Here is a 19,193-nt window from a genome sequence, read left to right as displayed (position 1 = left end):
GATACATAATAAATAAAGTATGGAAGTTTTATAGAGCCAAAAACTATACAAAGTAAGGGACGACCGAAATTCTATTTCAGATTGGAAGATAGGGTCCATGCTCATGAAGCATATTAGCCGTGTTGGCCTGGCGCGGTGGCTCACGCCTGTAATCCCAGCACTTTGGGAGGCCAAGACGGGCAGATCACCTGAGGTCAGGAGTTCGAGGCCAACCTGGCCAAGATGGCTAAACCCTGTCTCTATTAAAAATATAAAAATTAGCCGGGTGTGGTGGCGTGCGCCTGCAGCCCCAGGTACTCGGGAGGCTGAGGCAGGAGAATCGTTTGTACCTGGGAAGCGGAGCTTGCAGTGAACCGAGATCCCACCACTGCACTCCAGCCTGAGCGACAGAGGAAGACTCTGTCTCAAACAAACAAAAAAGTGACCTTTGCTAGGATTGGTTTGCCTGCAGCAGGAGTGAAGACAGGTCAGGCATAAGGGAAGACCTCTAGGCAGGAAGAAACTGGGAAACTGGGGAAAATTGTTAAAGACAAAATCTCCAAACTAAGGAACAGGCAAACTGTTTTCTGCATTTTTGCTAACATCTTGAGAAAATCACTGGTGGCTGCTTATTTAAAAGTAAGCAAGGCCAGGTGCAGTGGCTCTTCCTATAATCCCAGCACTTTGGGAGGCTGAGGCAGGAGGATCTCTTGAGAACAGGGGTTTGAGACCAGCCTGGGCAACATGGTGAGACCCTGCCATCTCTACAAAAAATTAGCCAGGTGTGGAGGTGTGCATCTGTAGTCCCAGCTACTCTTTAGGCTGAGACAAGAGAATCTTTTATTTTTTATTTTTATTTTTTTGGAGACGGAGTCTTGCTCTGTTGCCCAGACTGGAGTGCAGAGGCACGATCTTGGCTCACTGCAACCTCTGCCTCCCAGGTTCAAGTGATTCTCCTGCCTCAGCCTCTGGAGTAGCTGGGATTACAGGCGCAATAGGCACGTGCCATCACGCCCTGCTTACTTTTGTATTTTTAGTAGAGACGGGATTTTACCATGTTGGTCAGGCTGGTCCTGAACTCCTGACCTCATGATCTGCCTGCCTCAGCCTCCCAAAGTGCTGGGATTACAGGTGTGAGCCACCGCGCTGGGCCTGAGACAGGAGAATCTCTTGAGCCCAGGAGCCCGAGATTGCAGTGAGCCGAGATCAGGCTCTCCAATCTAGGCGACAGACCAAGACTATGCCTCAAAAAAAAAAAAAAAAAGCTGAATTTGTCTCTTGATGCTCTGCTGTCTGATTTGTTTGACCCTGCATCACACTTTTATGATTAATTGCAGTTACCAGGCATTACTGTTAGGAAATGAAACATTGTTCTTATTAATAGTCACAAGTGGATCTACATCACTGACTTTTTTTTTTTTTTTTTTTTTTTTTGGAGAGGGAGTCTCAGAGTCTCACTCTGTCGCCCAGGCTGGAGTACAGTGGCGTGATCTTGGCCCACTGCAACCTCCACCTCTCAGGTTCAAGCGATTCTCCTGCCTCCGCTTCCTGAGTACCTGCGACTACAGGCACGTGCCACCACATCCAGCTAATTTTTTGTATTTTAGTAGAGACGGGGTTTCACCGTGTTGCCCAGGCTGGTCTCGAACTCCTCAGCTCAGGCAATCCACCCGCCTTGGCCTCCCAAAGTGTTAGGATTACAGGTGTGAGCCACCACGCCCGGCCTGACTTCTTGAATGCATTGTTTTCTGTTTCTGAGATGGACTGTGGGCACTCCTGGCATCTCAGAGCTTCCTAACTGTTTTCCTGGGTCACAACTGGAAACTTATTAAGACCTTTACCTAACAGGCTGCTAATATAATCATTCTGTTTCCTTCCCTTCCCAGACTTCCTCCGAACTGGCTGTCTTTTGACACTGGGCTCGTTCTCTTGCTAGTAAATTGAAAACCTTTGGCATATGCTTAAGATCAATTTGTCTGATCCATTTTGTTTTATAGTAAAGGCCTGGGGCCTCCTCTGACCAGTCTGAGATTAGCAACCTATAGTGGTAGAAGGACTCTAACTATTCAACCATATCTTTCTTAGCCTGGAGAGCTAACAACTAACAAACAAAAATACCTGATGAATAAAATATTGATGTTCCACATTTGTATAAGATACTCTTCGAAATGGGAAAATCCCGAATATCAACTATATGGGCACCAAAGCCATGCATTATCAAGGTTTTTTAAACCTTTTTTTTTTTTTGAGATGGAATCTCGCTCTGTCACCCAGGCTGGAGTGCAGTGGCGCGATCTCGGGTTCACGCCATTCTCTCGCCTCAGCCTCCTGAGTAACTGGGACTACAGGTGCCTGCCACCATGCCCGGCTAACTTTTTGTATTTTTTGTATTTTTAGTAGAGATGGGGTTTCACCGTGTTAGCCAGGATGGTCTCGATCTGACCTCATGATCCACCTGCCTCGGCCTCCCAAAGTGCTGGGATTACAGGCGTAAGCCACTGCGCCCAGTGATATAAAATCCATTGTCTTTCAGAGAACCTTTTCCAGGAAACTGACTCTTGTACATAGTTACTTCATTTTGCAGCAATTTCAGATTTACTATTCATAGCCCCAACTCTTGAAGTACATATCCCTGGATTAGCCACATGTGTTGTGTGTCATATACTACCTAGCTGCCTGCATGGCGCAGGCTTCTAAATCCTAGAATCCTTCAACTCGAAGTGTCCTCTGCAATATTTTAACCCTTTTCTTCTATTCATTTATTGTCATTCATTCTAGAAATAATTTCGTGTCTACTAGTTGACAGGTACGGGATGTTGCAGTGAACCCAGCTGATGTAGTCAGCCCTCATGGCACTTCCAGTCTAGTGGACACTTCAACTGCCCTTTCTCATGTCACCTGCTTGTCCTGCGTGAAACCCATGCGCAGCTTCCCAGACCCCTTTTGACATGTCAGTGCCGAGTTCCTGGTTCATCCCCCATCATTTTCCTCTCCCCCAGCCACCAGAGCCTCCCCTCACATACCCGTTTTTTTTTTTTTTTTTTTTTCCTAAAGGAGAAGCAGACGAGTTGGAGAGAACTCCATTTTATTATGGAAAGTTAAAAAAACAAAACAAAACAAGACAGGCAATTGATAAAGGCGGCACAATGGGGGAGGAGAGGTGAGGGGTCTCCTTAGCCACCCGACACCATCTCAATTCAGTTCAATTGTGAACCACTAGGAGAAACAGAATTAAATAACTATCAACGGGTACAGAGTTAAGATTTCCAGCCTTCCCTCTTGGGGAAAACTAAGGCAAAGTAATACTGAGAAAAAGTGGAGGAAGCCACACCTTCAGGTCACTCCAATGAGAAGACTGGAGGGGAGAGAGGAAAGAATTCCACGCAGACACAGCAAGTAAGCGTGGCTTGTAAACCTGGGACTTTGGCAGGTGGGGCTGGGAGCTGGTGGAATTTGTAAACCAGGCTGTGGTCAAGGAGGAGGCAGGAGCTGTAAACAAAGGGGCAGTGACCTAGGAAATGAGGGAGATGTGCCTATAAATGGAGTGGGCTCTGGGCCTCGAGAGAGATGAGTGCTTAAATCCCAAGAGTCCCCATGGGATGGTGGGAAGGAAGGCTGTGGGGAGAGTGTACCCTGCCATGGAGGGCAGGTGCTCCATCTCCACCCTCCAGGGAGTTCTGTGCTCCTTCTCAGCACTTGGCGCTCACTCTTAGATCACCCAGGATGTACCAGCACGTTTAACCCCACCCACACCAGGGACTTTGGATTAGGGTAGAAATTGGGCAATTGGCTCTGCCCCCAGAAACAGGGTGGGGAAAGCAAGTTACAAGATGTTGGTTGTTGCCCTTCCCTGCCAGGCTCATTATCAGGGTCTGCTGCCCTGAATCTTCCGGGATCCAGGATCTTCAGTTATTAGAAGGAAGGAGGTATATCCCTATGTTGAAGATGGTCACCGCCGGCAGGACTCATCTGTGGGAGAGGGGACAATAATGACAGAGAATGAGTGAGAGCCTCTGCCTTCTGCCCACCCTTCCCCCACACACAAATTGAAGGGCAGTTGGCATGCAGGAAGTCCTATAATATCTTCCACATCTAAAGCACGTTACCATCAGTAACCACATCCATCACTCATTTAGCTCGGATTCTGTGCCAAGCATCCTCATAACTGTTTAATGTCACCATAACTCCAGGAGAGATTAAGTAATTTGATATCCAGCTGTGGCTCTTGGTGCTTCACAAAAACTACTTAATCTTGGCCTGGAGCCCCTGTAATCTGAGCAATTTAGGAGGCTGAGGCGGGAGGATCACTTGAAGTCAGGAGTTCAAGACCAGCCTGGCCAACATGGGGGAACCCTGTCTCTACTAAAAATATAAAAACTAGCCAGGTGTGATGGTACACATCTGTAATCCCAGCTACTTGAGAGACTGAGGCATGAGAATCGCTTGAACTTGGGAGGCAGAGGTTGCAGTGAGCTGAGATTGTGCCACTGCACTCCAGTCTGGGCGACAGAGGGAGACGCTGTCTCAAAATAAATAAATAAATTAATTAAATAAAATAAATTACTTAATCTTTTCTACAACTCTAGGAGGTAGTTTTTGGTTTCTGTTTTTTTGAGACAGAATTTCACTCTGTAGCCCAGGCTGGAGTGCAGTGGCATCATTTCCGCTCACTGCAACCTCTGCTTCCCAGCTTCAAGTGATTCTCCTGCCTCAGACTCCCGAGTAGCAGGGATTGCAGGTGTCCACCTCCATGCCTAGCTAATTTTTGTATTTTTAGTAGAGATGGGTTTTCACTATGTTGGCCAGGCTGGTCTTGAACTTCTGACCTTGAGTGATCCACCTGCCTCAGCCTCCCAAAGTGCTGGAATTACAGGCGTGAGCCACCGTGTCTGGCCTGTTTGTTTCTTTTGAGACAGGGTCTTCCTCTATTGCCCAGGCTGGAGTGCAGTGGGTGGTGCAATATCGGCTCACTGCAGCCTCCAACTTCTGAGGTCAAACGATCCTCCCACCTCAGCCTCCCAAGTAGCTGGAACCACAGCTGTGCACTGCCACACCTGGCTAATTCTTTTATTTTTATTTATTTATTTTTTTTAGAGACAAAGTCTCGCTCTGTTGTCCAGGCTGGAGTGCAGTGGGGTGATCTCGGCTCACTGCAAGCTCCGCCTCCCAGGTTCACACCATTCTCCTGCCTCAGCCTCCCAAGTAGCTGGGACTACAGGTGCCCACCACCACGCCCGGCTAATTTTTTTTTATTTTTAGTAGAGATGGAGTTTCACCGTGTTAGCCAGGATGGTCTCAGTCTCCTGAATTCATGATCCGCCCGCCTCGGCCTCTCAAAGTGCTGGGATTACAGGCGTGAGCCACCGTGCCTGGCCCACACCTGGATAATTTTTGTATTTTTTTGTAGAGACAGGATTTTGCCATGTTGCCCAGGGTGGTCTTGAACTCCTGGGCTCAAGCGATCCACCCGTCTTGGCTTCCCGAAGTGCTGGGATTACAGGCATGAGCCACAGGAGGTAGTTATTATTAACTTCATTTCATAAATAATAAACTAAAGCCAGATATCGGATGGTTTCCCTGAGATCACACAATTAAGAGACAAGCTGGAATTGCAACTCAGGCCTGTCGACCCACCCTGTGGTTTTGACCAGATTACAGTACTCAGGAAGAGTTCTCGTTTTGAAACTTGAAGACTCAATGTGTACTTCACTGCCCGGGACCTCAGTTTGCCCATCTATTGAAGGGGCAGGTTGGACCAGAGGACCACCAAGCCCCTTCCAAGCGCCTACATGCAATCCTCCCTCCTCTTCTCTCCTGGACCGCAGCGCCCGCTCTGACAGCAGGGGGCGCTCTCGAGCCGGCGGAGCCTCCGCTTACCCACAATCAGGGCCTTGGTGCGCAGCCCGCCCTGGAGCTCTGGCTGCAGCAGCAGCAGCTCTTCCTCATCCTCTTCGTCGTCGGGTTGGGCTGCTGGGGGGTTGGGGGCACTGGGGACCTCAGGCTCCGGGCCCAGCTCCTCCAGTACCGAACTCTCGGAGGGGTATTGGTACGTGGTCTCCAGGGCTGTCTCGCTGAAGGAGATCTTAAGCTGAAGGAGGGAGAAAAAGGGGGCAGGAGGCAAGGTCAGCAGGGGTGAGGCCCGTGGGGGTTGAGGGGGAGAAAGCGGGGGCGGGGGGGGGAAGTCTGCAAGGGAGCAGGTGGGGCGGGGGAAAGGTGGGGGTGGGGGTTGGACTTAGGCGCCCCCCTCACTCTCTCCCATCCACTCTGGGATCCAGTTTTCCTTTACACACTGGCTTTCCAATCCTAGAGTTTCCCTCTTCGATCATATCATTTCAAAACATCAGACTTTGCCCTGTACGTTGGCAGGGGCTTGGGAGGCAGAAGTGAATAACATAAGACCAAGGTCCCTGCTCTTTCGAGTGTGGGAGGCAGAGGGGTAAAAAGAAATTAAAATACGTGGCGATTAGTCTTGTGATCAGAACCGAGTCTTTGGGCACCTTGGAGGCAATAGAGTAAACTTCCCAGAGGAGCCCAGCAGACTGGCCAGTGGGGAAAGAACTGGCTGGGGAGCCAGTCTCAACCAAAACCGTGGTTTTCATACCCACAGCCCCTTGCTGTCCTATGCAAAACCCAGGAGCCTGGGCACCTGTTCCCTCCCACTCCCCTCATTCCTCTCCTATCCATAGCAAAGGGGGTCTAGGGCCTGGGAAGAGATGGGAGATGAATATAAAGGCCCAGAGGAACCAAGAGACTCCCACAACACACAGGGGAAAGATTAGCCGCTGACACCTTGAAAGGTTGGGGGAGATGACAAGGGCAGAAAGGAAAGTCCACACAAACCTGGGGTGGGGGCCCACAGTGTGCTCAAAGGGACAGGCGCAGAGACAAAATACCAGACAGGGCACAGAAAAATCACACTGTGCCAAAAGCAGGTGAGTCCCAGCTGTTCTCACTGCCTTTCTACCCTTCCCCTTTGCCCTCTTAAGAAGCTCAGGGGGAAGGGGCAGGGTGGGATTAAGTCTAGGAGCCAAAGGGATTAGGCAGACAGCAGGAGGATTCCATGTGGACTACTTGGAAAGGTCCAAATGATCTACTCAGGCCTTCCCTGGCATCTATTTGGGAAGACTTGGGGCCAGTCGAACATCCCTGAGTCCCCTAATGGACTGAGGTATGAAAAGGGAGAAGCCAGAAGGGTGGCTGGGCAGGTGGTTGCTAAGAGCTGCTTCAGATATGACACCAGTCAGGCACGGTGGCTCACGCCTGTAATCCCAGCACTTTGGGAGGCTGAGGCAGGATTATTTCTCGAGCCCAGGAGTTGGAGACAAGCCTGGGCAATAGAGTGACACTGTCTCTAAAAAAGAAAACAAAAAATCAGATATGACACCTGGGTCCCCATGGGAAGGTGGAACTCGGGAACTGTGTATGTTACTCCTTGTTGGCTCCGAACCCCACATTGTCTCCCCATCTCACTTGGAGCAAAAAGTCTACTCGAGGCTGGGCGCGGTGGTTCATGCCCATAATCCCAGCATTTTGGGAGGCCGAGGCGGGCGGATCACAAGGTCAAGAGATTGAGACCATCCTGGTCAACATGGTGAAACCCGTCTCTACTAAAAATACAAAAAAATTAGCTGGGCATGGTGGTGTACGCCTGTAGTCCCAGCTACTCGGGAGGACAAGGCAGGAGAATCACTTGAACCCGGGAGGCGGAGGTTGCAGTGAGCCGAGATCATGCCAGTGCACTACAGCGTGAGCAACAGAGTGAGACTCCACCTCAAAAAAAAAAGTCTACTTGATTGCCCCAAAGGTGCCCAGAGCCTGACCAAAGCCTACAGGGTGCTCCCAATGTGCCACCCTCCCCTTGCCTCTCTGGCCTCTTCCTTCACTCCAGCCACACTGGCGTTGGTCCCTCCCCGCACTCCCACTTCAGGACCAGAAAAGTACTAGCTATTCCTTCTGCCTAGAACACTCTCCCGAAATATCCCCATGGCTCTGACCCTCCTGATCACCCCATTTTGAAGTCTCCATATTCACTCCCCCTGCTTCCTGACCCTCTAAGTTCCACTGTTCAATTTCTTTTTTTCATAATCACTTACCACCTTCTAACTTCCTAGATAATTTACTAATTTATTATACTTGTGTCTGCTGTTGGAAGGAGCTTGGGGCCGGGTGAAGTGGCTCACACCTGTAATCCCAGCACTTTGGGAGGCCAAGACAGGTGGATTACTTGAGGTCAGGAGTTTGAGACCAGCCTGGCCAACATGGTGAAATCCCGTCTCTACTAAAAATACTAAAATTAGCTGGGCTTGGTGGTGTGCGCCTGTAGTTCCAGATATTCAGGAGGCTGAGGATGGAGAATCACTTGAAGCCGGAAGGTGGAGGTTGTAGTGGGCCGAAATCTCACCATTGAACTCCAGGCTGGGAGACAGCAAGACTGTCTCAGAAAAAAAAAAAAAAGAAAAGAAAAAAGGAGCTTGAAAGTTGCTACAGTGCAAGAGTTTAGAGTTTGTTCAAACCTCAGATGAGGTGCCATCAGAGGACCAATGCTGGGGAAACAATCTGGGGGTGGTCCAGCCTGTATATATTTGACCCCCCAGCTCATGTCTGTGGAACTGCTGGTACAATCTAGTTACAGCAGCCAGACTGCTTATATCCCAAGTTCTCAGAAGCGACCACTTAGTTTCTGTTACTGACAGATTTACCCACATTTCTGGGAACCCATTTTTGTTTTCTTCTCATATCCTCTTTTGGAATAATAACCTCTGTACTTTATTATCTATTCTGAAAAAGGACTTATTTTATTTGCTCTCGGTCTATGTTTATATCTCCCCCCTACCCTGCCTCTCTCCTCACCCCCCACCAGCTTCTGACTGGACTTCTCAGGAATGCACAGCCTGCATGGGAGTGGGGGGGCGGGTAGAGAGAGGGTGACTCACTGGCTCCTCTCCCATCAGCTATATAAGGTCACAATGGGGCTGGTCTCTCAGCCCAGGAGGCCTCTGGGGTAGGGCACCAGCCACAGCCATCCCCTGGGCTCCAGTGGCAGGGCTGGGATTTCTCTCCTGATGGCAGGGATAAGTTTGATGGACTTAGCCTGCAAACGAGTTATTTAGGGAAGGTGAAGCGGGGGTTGGTGGCAGGGTCCTCCTATCTCCTATTCCTGAGCCAGTGTGTTGCAGCAGAGCTGGGACAAGGCACCCAGTCCCTGAAGAACAGGGTGCTGAGAGTGGGGAGAGGGTGGAGGGTGAGGCATCTGGGTCAGAAGAACTCTGTGCTGCCTCTTCCCCACCCCCACCCAAGCAGTGGCTGCTTCCTTATTCTCTCACCACATCCTGAGCACAGCTCTGGCAGGCCCAGAGCCCAGGGTTCCCCACTCAGCCCCACCAGCCTTCCGGCCCCCACCCCAGGCTTCCTGTTTGGGCGATCTGCTTCCGGCTCCCCTGCTCTCTGGCCTAGGTATGGTCACCAGCATGGGTCCTGCCCTGCACTTGCTTCCTGGCTCCCCTGGGATGCTCCCTGGGCTTTGGGCTCCAAAGATTCATGCTTCCCTCTGCTCATTCTTCCCCAGAGGCACAAGCCTCTCTCAGTAGGAAGTGACTTTTCTGAACACCTCACCCGGGTAGCATTTCCGGACTTCTGTTTTTTTCATCTGCCCAGCCCTGAGGGGAACAGGATGGTAGCAGTCAGAGGGCTGAGGGTAGGTTCCCAAGCACCATGGCTCAGGGGTGTGAACTTACGCTTCATGTGAAGATGAACCCCCCTCCACCCCAGGCTTAACCCATATCTTTAGTCCCTGTGGTTCCCCACTGACACTGAGGACACAAAAAAATCAAATCTGAGGATGTTAACACAGGGGATGAGAATGAGACTGGGCATCCCAGGCTCTGGGGAGATGTGTGTGACTGGAGGGACTTCCTAAGTCTGAGATGTCTGAGTGTGGGACCTCTCTCTCCCCAGAGATTTTCAAGCTGGAAACAGGTGGGTGTGCACAGGGAAGAAATGAGGCCAGGGCCAGGGGGAGTTAGCCTAGCTGCCTCCACTTTCCTGCAGGTCTTTGTTGCAAGTCTAACCTCTGACCCTCTGCTGGCCTCAGCCCCGGCCCCTGTCCAGAACTCCCACTATGCTCCCTGGCCAGTGCCTGCTCTCAAAACTGTCTCCAAATTCACTTCTCTCTTTCACTACCCTAAGGGGAGGGAGAGTCCAGGATGGCAGGAAGAGAGGGGAAAACCGATCCCTAAGCCAGTTCTTGGGAGGGAGGGGAAACCCAGGGAGGAAGGACGGGGGAGTGAGGGGCGGGGGTATTTTGGAAGAGGAGAAGGCTTTTCTTGTCCCAAGAGAGAAGGGAGCACTGTCTGAAGCAGTGGCCCAGCTGGGGGTGTGCAACCCCAAGGTCACCCACTTCAAATGGCCTCTCTGTGTCTCTCCCATGGGGCAGACTCAGGGTTCAAAAGCCTTCTCTCTGCTCTTTGGCCGGCCCAGTTCCATCTCCCCTCTCCCCTCCATCCTAAGATGTCCCTATTCAGCTCTGCCCTCTTTCCCATGGGGCAGTTGGACCTTCCTCCATTCACTTCTCCCTACAGTTTCTCCCTAGAACACAAACGCACCCCCTCCGCCACCCCAGGCTCCCTATCCCTTCTCCGCAGAAAAACTGCAAGTGCTTTCACCCTCGTGACGCTGCCCTCACTGATTCAAGCTTGTCAGTTTGGGCTTTCCCACTGGATGGGCTGGGGCGGGTCACACTCAGGAAAGGGAGGAAAGAAAAGGGGGCTGGAAATTCAGAGCCCAAGGGAAGGGAGAATGAGCAGCCGGGCACACCCTGAAAGAGACACACCCAGAGACGGCCTTTGCTGGGGCAGGATCTTTTGGGCTCAAAATGGAAAAGGAGGGCTCTGAGAAGGAAGGGTGTATGTGCAGAGCGAGGAAGGGTGGTGGCAGGAATTAACAAGAAAGAAGAGAGGAAGACAAGAAAACAGGGGTATAAAAAAGAAATAAAGACCAGAGTCCAAAGAGAATTGACAAGTGGGCTTCTAAGAAGTCTGGCTTGGCTGCTTCCCTACCTGTTTGTGGTGTCTTTCGGGGGACCCCTTGGCAAGGCAGCTGCGGCTGAGACGGAGGTAGCCCCCCAGAACCAAGATCTCCTCGGCAGTTGGGTACCGCTTCTTCCCAGCTCCTGGGACTGCAGCATCAGCTGTGGCTGGAGAGGTTGGGGTGGCTGGGGTCGTAGGGGGCACAGACCGCCGGGGGTTGACGGTGAAGGTGTGTCCACTGCGGCGGGGGGCCCCCACCCCTGGCCCTGCCTTCACCCCATAGAACAGGCGGCTCATGAGGGGATCCCCAGGAGGTTGGGGGGCAGTTGGGGCTGGGGGTGGGGGAGACAGAGGGGCTGGTGGTGGGGGCTGGAGTTCCACTGCTTCCTCTTCCTGCTGTCTCAGGCCTCCAGTCCCAGCGTCCTCTGGTGGGAAGGGGGAGGGCACAGAGCAGCAGTTCTGCAGGGCTCTCAGAGGCCTGCCCTGAGCTCCCGCCTCCTCCTTCTCAGCCTCCCCTTCTCCAGCCTCCACACTAGGAGATTCCAGACGCTTCTCTGCTGACTCTGAAGGTTCTGGTTTCTGAGTTTGAGCCTCTATGTCCCTGGGTGTCCATTCTCGAGCCTTCCCGGAGTTTAGGGTCCATTTCCACCCTTCTGCTGGCTTCATGCCCCTCTCGCCATCTTCCACAGGCCTCTGCTCTGCTGCCTCCATTCCTGTGGAACTGCTGCCTTGGGCCTCCCTTGTCAGGGTCTCGGACAGCTCTGTAGTCTCTTCCGGAGCCACCCCTGGAACTGGCCACTCTTCTTTTCTGCCACATTTTTCCGAGTAGCCTTGTCTTTCTTCTCCTGACCTCAGCCTCCACTCTGTTGCCTCCAGTTGTACCAAACTCTGTTCCTGAGACTCTCTGGAGTCAGGTCTCCATGTATGGGCCTCTGTCAGGCCCAACTTCTGGTAGGCAGATTCCCCTGGGCTCAGTCTACTTTCCACCTCTTTTCTCCTGGGGCTTTGCTCTCGAGACTCTGCTAGTCTCAGACTCCGCTCTGGAGTTTCTCCAGGACTCAGCCTCCATTTCCATGGCTCTGACAGTCGGGAGCTCCTGTCTCCCACCTCTCCTGGGCTTTGCCTCCAGTCCCGAGCCTCCAGAGGCCTCAGGCTGGACTCTTGGGCTCCCCCTATCCCCAGTCTCCTCTCTCTGGTCTCCCTGGGACTTAGTCTCTCTTCTCTTGACTCTCTTCCCTTGGGGCTCTGATCCCGCATCTCCCCAGGGCTGGGTCTCCGCTCCCGGGCCTCCAGAGGCACAGGCTTTCTCTCTGCTAGCAGCTCTTCACTCCTTTGTTGTTGCTGCTGCTGCTGCTGCCGCTCCTGCCGGATGAATCGGTTCTGGTGCACTGGCCCAATAGCCTCCAGAAGGACGGCAGACTCATCTGGGTCTGGAGGTCCAGCCTCTGCAGTCCCCGGCACAGGGCTAGGCTCCCCAGGGGACAGCCCAAGCTTGGCCCGGCGGCGCTCCAGGAGCCCTCGCTTCCAGGCTGGCATCTGGGACAGGCGCTCCCGTTCTGCTTTCTCCCGGCCTCGAACGGACGCCTCCTCCTGCCGGCGCCTGGCTAGCAGCTGTAGCTTCCAGTCTGGGATGGTGGCCATGGTCGCCTTGAGGTGAGGGTAGGGAGCACTGGGGGCAGAGAACAGGAAGGAGAGGCTCCAGAGAGGCCCAGGGGGGAGACTGAGGGTGGGAGGAGAGGAAGTGGAGGGGGAGAGGTGGGACACAAAGCAGGGCAGAGGGGCTAAGGATGAGGACAGAGGGAAAGAGGGAAGGCAGAGAACTGGGGAAATGGAAAAAGTGAAGAGAAGTTGTGAGCCCAAGTTGGGGGTGGTGGGGGTGATGTGAGAGGAAGAGTCCTGATTGGAGGCAATGAGGGCAGGAGCCAGATGTGGCAGTCAGGGTTAATGCGTATTAAAGACAGTCTCTAGGATGTGAGACAGAGAGAGAAGGGCGAAAAGGAAAGTTGGTGTGAGGGAGAAGAGAGAAATGAGGCTGGGGTGAGGGGAATCTGGGTGCAGGCCAGACTGCCTCAGCGATACCCCAGGGAGACTAGTGTGGGAAGGAAGGACCAGGAATCCCTGGAAGGACCAGGAGGCAACGGGACCTGAGGGGGTGTTGGGGAGGCAAGGAGGAGCGGAGAGCGAAGAGGTCTAGGGGAGAAGGGAAACCAAGGAAGAAGGGAAAGGAGCGCGGCGGCAGCAACCCGGCGCGTCTCAGCGCGGGCCCCAAAGGTCCCGGCTCCCCTTCCAGCACCGCTCGGGCCACGCCTCTCCCCAGCCCCCACCCCTCTGCCCCGCACTCCGCCCCCGAGGCGGGTCGGGGGAAATACCCACCCCCGGGACTTTCGGAACCCGGGCGTCAGGGCTGCCAGCGCGTTCCCAGAACCCTGGCGTCCACCCCCACCCTGTCCCGTCACCACCGCCTGCCTCCCCCACCGGCTGCGCCACGCGACCCCAGAGTGCCGAGGGCCGGCTCCATGTCTCTTCTCCCCGGCGCCTGCAAGTCCTGTGCCCCGTCCCCGCTCTCATGGAGCCGTGACAGAGCCGGCAGTCTCCACCCCGCTCTGGACGCACAGACTGACAATCTCGGCACAAAGAGGAGACAGCCAAGATCCGGGCCAGGGATGGGAGCAAGGACCGGAGCGAGGAGACACCCACTCCCCAAGTCTGAGCCCCTCAGTCAACTCACACGTCGCAGGACCCCCGCGGGAGGGGGTGCCGAGGAGCCGGGCGTCCGGAGAGAGGAAGAGGAGGAGAGAGGGACCGAGGGAGATCCGGAGACTAGAGGGAGGGGAGGAGGGAAGGAGAGGAGGGAAGGAGAGGAGGAGGGAAAGAGGCAGCAAAGGAGGTGGGACGGAGACAGAGACCAGGGGGCCGGGCGGGGGCGGCGACCGCTTTGTCTAAGGACAATGAGGAGAGGGATGGGGGCGCAGGGCGGAGCCGAGGAGAGGGCGGGGCCTAGCTCCCTCCCACCCCGCGTGGGACTCGCTCCGGGACTGCCCTGTTCTTGTCCCAACCCCTGACCCTCCGCTGTGTCCCCAGGGGCCCTCACCAGCTTCCCGCCCGGACACCCCAGGTGTCCAGATCCCTTCCCCCAGCTCGCCGACCCAGGGCGGTGGCCCGTGACTCAGGCCCCTCGTGGGACTTTGGGAGGAAGCGGCAGCTGCTCGGGGCCGGGCCCGCCCTTCCCATCTCCTGCAGCTCCTCCCTACGCTTTTGCCTTCTCATCTGGGTCTGGAGGTCCAACCTCTGCAGGCCTTTGTTTTTGCGGGGTCGAGGGCAACGGCCAGGCTGTGGGGGGCCTTGTGGAGTGGGCGGCAGGAGAGGCGCTCAGAAACCAGAGGTTTTGGAAGCGCGCCCCCCTACCAGAGCTGCTGCCGGACTCTTTCTAGCTTCAACCTATCTCCCTTGGGTCTCCAGGTCGGCTGCCGGGAAAAAGGGAATTTGAAGGAATGGGAATGGGGACCCGGCCGCTCTGGCAAAGTGGGGGCGGGTCGGCGGGGGGTGGCCGAAGCCCAGCGGTTGCCAGAGGGCGTGGTGGCTGCCCAGACTCCAGTTCGGCGCTCCCAGGCTCCCTCTGGCTTTCTTTTCCAAACTCAGCCCTGCAGCTTGGGAGACACTGACAGACTGCATGCCATATGTAGAAAAATCAGGCTGACTTTTATTTTCCTGCAGAGCATCTTCCTCGGGAGAGCAGGGAGCCCCAAGTCATCGAGTTAAGAGCAGGAGAATACCCTTGACTAGGTTGGGGTCTAAGCACAGAGGCAGGGCCTAAGGAGGTGCAGAGACTAGGCCCAGGAGTGGTGAGGCAAGGTGTGGGGCCTGGAGGGACAGCTATGACCATTGAACTTGCAGACCCTGGTCCAGCTTCTTGGAGTGGAAGCGGAGGTGGAGAAGGGGACCCCTGAGGCACAGAGGCAAGTAACAGTGCCAGGGGAATGGTCAGGGCAGATCCTTTCCTTCTCAGGAGGCTGTTGAGGGCGAAAGTGTCATGCCCCAAACAGTGAGGGGACAGATGAGTTCCATACCCCGCTCTTCCTTGCTAGTGAGAAGTGGACCTCGGAGTTCAGTGGCTGAAACTCAGAATTTAGGGTGTGGAGCTGGACCCAGAGAATAAAGTCTCAAGTAGTGGAAGGGGTAGCTCCTTCAGTCCATGAATTTGGGCCTCTGGCGTGAAGCAGCCATGGCCTGGATGTTAAGGATTTAGAATTCAGGGGGAGAGGAAGAACAGCGCTTATAACCAGAGTGAGCTCCTCACTCTGCCTCCCCATCCTGGGGCCGAGAGAGCAGGTGGAGTTTTCTTTGTAGTTGGGCCCGGAGGTAGCGGAGGTCTTGCTGATCAAGCCCATGAGCCAGGCCCAGGTAGAGGGTAAGGAGGAGAGCAAGGAGGAGACGGTCCATGCCCAGGGTAGGCACCACCCACAGCACTGTCAGCAGCTCCACACACACTGGGTGGCGCAGGTGAGAGAAGAGTCTGAGAGCCCGGGGAGACTTCAGGGCCAGAGGCTCGCCCAGCCCCAGCACATGGTAGTATACCTAAGAGGGAGAAGAGTTTAGAAATTGAGTCAAGCCCTTTTCTCAGCTTGGGTGCTTCTTTCCTCCTCTTCCAGGCACCAGCCTTCTAGAACTCAGGCCCAGGAACCCCTCTTCTGAGACTTGGATCCCTGATCCTGACTTATGATCCATGTACCTTCCCCAGGCCCAGGAGGCCCATGGTTGCTGTCCTTCTGAGGGAAGGGTCATGAGGGAGACTCAAGGAGACAGTAGAAGAGCATGGTAGGAGGGAAACCCTTGAAAGGGAAAGAGTAGTTCTAAAACGGGTCAGAGGTTGTAGGTAGGGATCTCAGAGCCTCACCTGTTTGAGGCCCATGAGCTCAGCATAGTCAAAGACGAGAAGGATGCTGAAGATGAGAAGCCAGGAGATGACATGGAGCACAAAGCACAGGAGGGGCACCCAGGTGGCCCATGGCTCAGCCTGAGCCTCCCACAACACAGGGCCTCGGGGTACGGGCTCCCAGTACCGCATCACCAGCTGTGGAAGGATAAGGGGCTTCATATCCCAGTGGCCTACCCCGCCCGACCTTGGGAGACCCGGATCCAGAGCTGCCCCCACCACAGGCTAGCCTGCAACTCTCCCCCACCTCTCTCCTAAGCATCACCACCAAATATTCACCATGTGGAGGGTGCATGCTGGGTGAGGTCCCAAAGATGTAAGGATGGCCTGTCTCCACCCTGAGAATTTACAGAACAGATGGGGTGACCTGATAGCTACACAAAGTAGTAGCCTATGCCAACCACCCAATGAGAAGACAGACAAGGCCTCTTCAGACCTAGGGAAGTGGTTTTGAAGAAAGGGTAGGACTGAAGAGAAGGGATCTCAAGCAGGACATGAACAAAGTTGCAAAGGTGAGAATGCACGTATTGTGCTTGGGGAAGGACAAGTACACCCTTCTTGATAAAAACTAGGGTATGTGCTGTGGAGGAATGGAAGCTGAGATTAGTTCCTCAGTTCTCCTCCTGAACCCATATTTTGCCCCTCCAATCCAGGGCACCCCTCCCACATTTGGTCTCCCTTAGGGACTTCATACCTGCAAGGCCAGGGCCTCATACCTGCAAGGCCAGGGCAGTGCAGGCCACATACAGTGACCTCTGAAGGACCCCAAAGTACCGGGATGTCCATGCCTTCACTCTTTCAGCTGCCATGAGGCTGTGCTGCCCAACAAATAGAAGTAGGAGTCCCAGATCCCATGCCAGGGGGGCAAGGATGCTGCGGTCCTGCAGGGCAGCCAGCCATCCCTGGCGGGCATCTACAGGAAGTTGAGGGAGAAAGAGACAGAAGATCGAAAAGGTGGCAAATGTTTCCCGCATCCTCATCTCCTTTTGGAGCCCCAGGCCATGTCCCTACTGCTTTCAAGAGCCTTAATGCTTCCTCTCTAGGCTGTGCCCATCTCACTTTTCCATTCCTAGTTTCTGCCCTCTTCCCTAGGCCTCCTGCAAACCTAGGGGAGAGGATTTATAGAACAATGCATGTCAGGCAGTTGCAAAAAGCATGGCTGGAGAGGCCACCGCTGGATTGCCCCTCTTATTTCGGTTCTCCAAATGCTCCTTCTTTTTAACACTCTCAACAGCCCTCTCTACAAAACATTTTACTTAGAATACTCTGGTTATCGCCCTTTTCGGCTCCCTCAGTCCTCACTCTCCCGCCTCTCCAAAACTGTAATCCTTGAGTTCCTAATTTAGAACTCAGGTCTCCCTCCCCTGTAGCTTCTCCGCCGCTTTCAAGATTCGAGTTCCCTCTCTGGGACTTCCCCTGTCATTTGTTTCCAAGCCCCGCCCTCGATCCCTCTCCTACAGCTCCACCTTCCTACTCCCAGTTCATCCCCGATCCCTCCCGCTCACCCGGACCACCAGACTCCGGGATCCCTCCAAGAAGTGGCCGAAGGGAGGTAAAGCGCACGAACTCCACTCCGGTGCCAAAGGCCAGGATGAAAGAGGCGAGGGCAGCAGGGACCAGGAGCAGTGCAGGGGCCATGGCGAGAAATGGAGGGGTGGGGAAAGGGGCGGGGTCGGGATTCCCGCTGCCTCAGGCCCCGCCCCTTCCCCGCCCCCGCCCGAATCCAGCCCAGGAAGGCGGGGCTCCTGCACGCCACCGTCCGGCTTCCGGCCCGCCGGGCGCAGCCTTCCCCACCCAGCTGTGGATCCGTCCCGGGATGCGTGTCCCAGCCTGCGGTCTCTCCGTCACGGAAGGGAATGTTAGAATCCCGAGAGAGAGCTGTTAAGGGTAGCGGCTCTGCAGCCGCTTACGTGGGTTAAATCTCAGCTCGTCTAGTTTAACCATCCAAAATTAAAAGTTACTATTTTACCACAAAATACATTAATGTATGGAATACATTGTACAGAATACAGTGTACAGAATAAATTCTGTAACTTACTATAAAGTTGAGTTGTTGATTGGCTAGTTGCTAAGAAGGGCAAATAACTTCTCTGTAAATACTGAAAGGTTTGTTGTAATAGTGCCAGAGATTGTTGATTTGTAACCACGAGAGTAAAAATGTTAAAATATTTGTGATAGTAACCTTTGTCAGAATTAAAGATCATGCAGCTAAGGACCTTGTCGCAGTAGCTGTGCACATAGTAGGGACCTTAGATATCATTAGACTAATTCCATCAACTTATAGATAGAATAAACAGGTCCAGAGAGAGAATTGCCTGTTAGGAAGCTGCTAATCCTGTAGGCTAAGGGACCAGAAAATTGCTGAGCAGCCTCTCGCAGGCTTTACATTCCTTCTCCCTCTCCTGGGCTGAGTACTCCCACCCCCCTCTGAATGAATGCTGTTGTATGCTGTACCAGACATCTTATGTTTTCCCTTGAATTCAGTCTCCACCCTGCTTTCTGCTTCAGGAAGTTGTCCCAAATGGACGGTATCAATGAAAGTCACAGTTTTTATTGAGAAAGTCCTCTTTACACGACTGCTCCACCCTCATCTTTTTGAGCTTGGAGGTGATCACAACAGAGCTGTGGGTACTAAGGCACTGCACTATGCTTTCTGATTTCCCTACACCCTGCCTACTTCTTTGTAATTATCATTTTATTAAACTGTTCCCCAAATTATCCTAATTTGACTGTGCTATTCATTTCCTGCTAGGACCACAAATAGAGACACTTACCACACAAAGCAATGTGCTACAAGCTGTGGGGTTCATTGGAAGTGTAAGAGGCCAGACGCAGTGGCTTACGCCTGTAATCCCAGCACTTTGGAATCGCTTGAACCCGGGAGGTGGGAGTTGTGATAAGCTGAGATCTCGCCACTGGACTCCAGCCTGGGTGACAGAGTAAAACTCTGTCTCAAACAAAAAAAAAAAAAAAAAAAAAAAAAAGGAGGCTAGGTGCAGTGGCTCACGCCTCTAATTCCAGCACTATGGGAGGCCTAGGTGGGTGGATTACAAGGTCAGGGGTTCGAGACCAGCCTGACAAACATGGTGAAACCCTGTCTCTACTAAAAATACAAAAATTAACTGGGTGTAGTGGCACACGCCTGTAGTCCCAGCTACATGGGAGGCTGAAGCAGGAGAATCGCTTGAACCTGGGAGGCAGAGGTTGCAGTAAGCCGAGATCACGCCACTGCACTCCAGCCTGGGCAACAGAGCAAG

The 19,193-nt window shown here is 53.6% G+C and overlaps 2 protein-coding genes across 8 annotated transcripts; both read right to left on the bottom strand.

Moving 5' to 3' along the window:
• Positions 1-3,051: 3,051 nt before the first annotated feature.
• LOC112622470 (phostensin) lies at positions 3,052-14,338 on the bottom strand. 2 transcript variants are annotated; one of them, XM_025382202.1, is made up of 4 exons: positions 14,263-14,338; positions 11,034-12,672; positions 5,857-6,067; positions 3,052-3,948 (listed from the first exon to the last, which is right to left on the bottom strand). In XM_025382202.1, exons 1-4 carry the CDS (start codon positions 14,268-14,270, stop codon positions 3,929-3,931), a joined length of 1,878 nt encoding a protein of 625 aa, XP_025237987.1. In that variant the 5' UTR covers positions 14,271-14,338; the 3' UTR covers positions 3,052-3,928. The 2 variants fall into 2 exon arrangements, with proteins under 2 accessions (XP_025237987.1, XP_025237988.1); XM_025382203.1 differs by lacking the exon at positions 14,263-14,338 and adding an exon at positions 13,732-13,947.
• Positions 14,339-14,679: 341 nt separating this feature from the next.
• On the bottom strand, positions 14,680-17,728 carry LOC112622471 (nurim). 6 transcript variants are annotated; one of them, XR_003118991.1, is made up of 4 exons: positions 17,442-17,596; positions 16,631-16,849; positions 15,898-16,074; positions 14,680-15,578 (listed from the first exon to the last, which is right to left on the bottom strand). XR_003118991.1 is itself a non-coding variant. In XM_025382204.1 (4 exons), the coding sequence occupies exons 1-4, from the start codon at positions 17,572-17,574 to the stop codon at positions 15,297-15,299; spliced, it is 807 nt and encodes a 268-aa protein (XP_025237989.1). In that variant the 5' UTR covers positions 17,575-17,728; the 3' UTR covers positions 14,680-15,296. The 6 variants fall into 6 exon arrangements, 5 of the variants coding, with proteins under 5 accessions (XP_025237989.1, XP_025237990.1, XP_025237992.1 ...); XM_025382204.1 differs by having other exon boundaries at positions 15,898-16,092; positions 16,653-16,849; positions 17,442-17,728; XM_025382205.1 differs by having other exon boundaries at positions 16,653-16,849; positions 17,442-17,727.
• Between the last annotated feature and the right edge of the window lie 1,465 nt (positions 17,729-19,193).

The sequence above is a fragment of the Theropithecus gelada genome, chromosome 4 (genome assembly GCF_003255815.1).
Source record: "Theropithecus gelada isolate Dixy chromosome 4, Tgel_1.0, whole genome shotgun sequence".
NCBI classification, from domain to species: domain Eukaryota; kingdom Metazoa; phylum Chordata; class Mammalia; order Primates; family Cercopithecidae; genus Theropithecus; species Theropithecus gelada.
The sequence above is the reverse complement of the archived record's forward strand: the minus strand, read 5'-3'. Positions and strand labels throughout refer to the sequence as shown.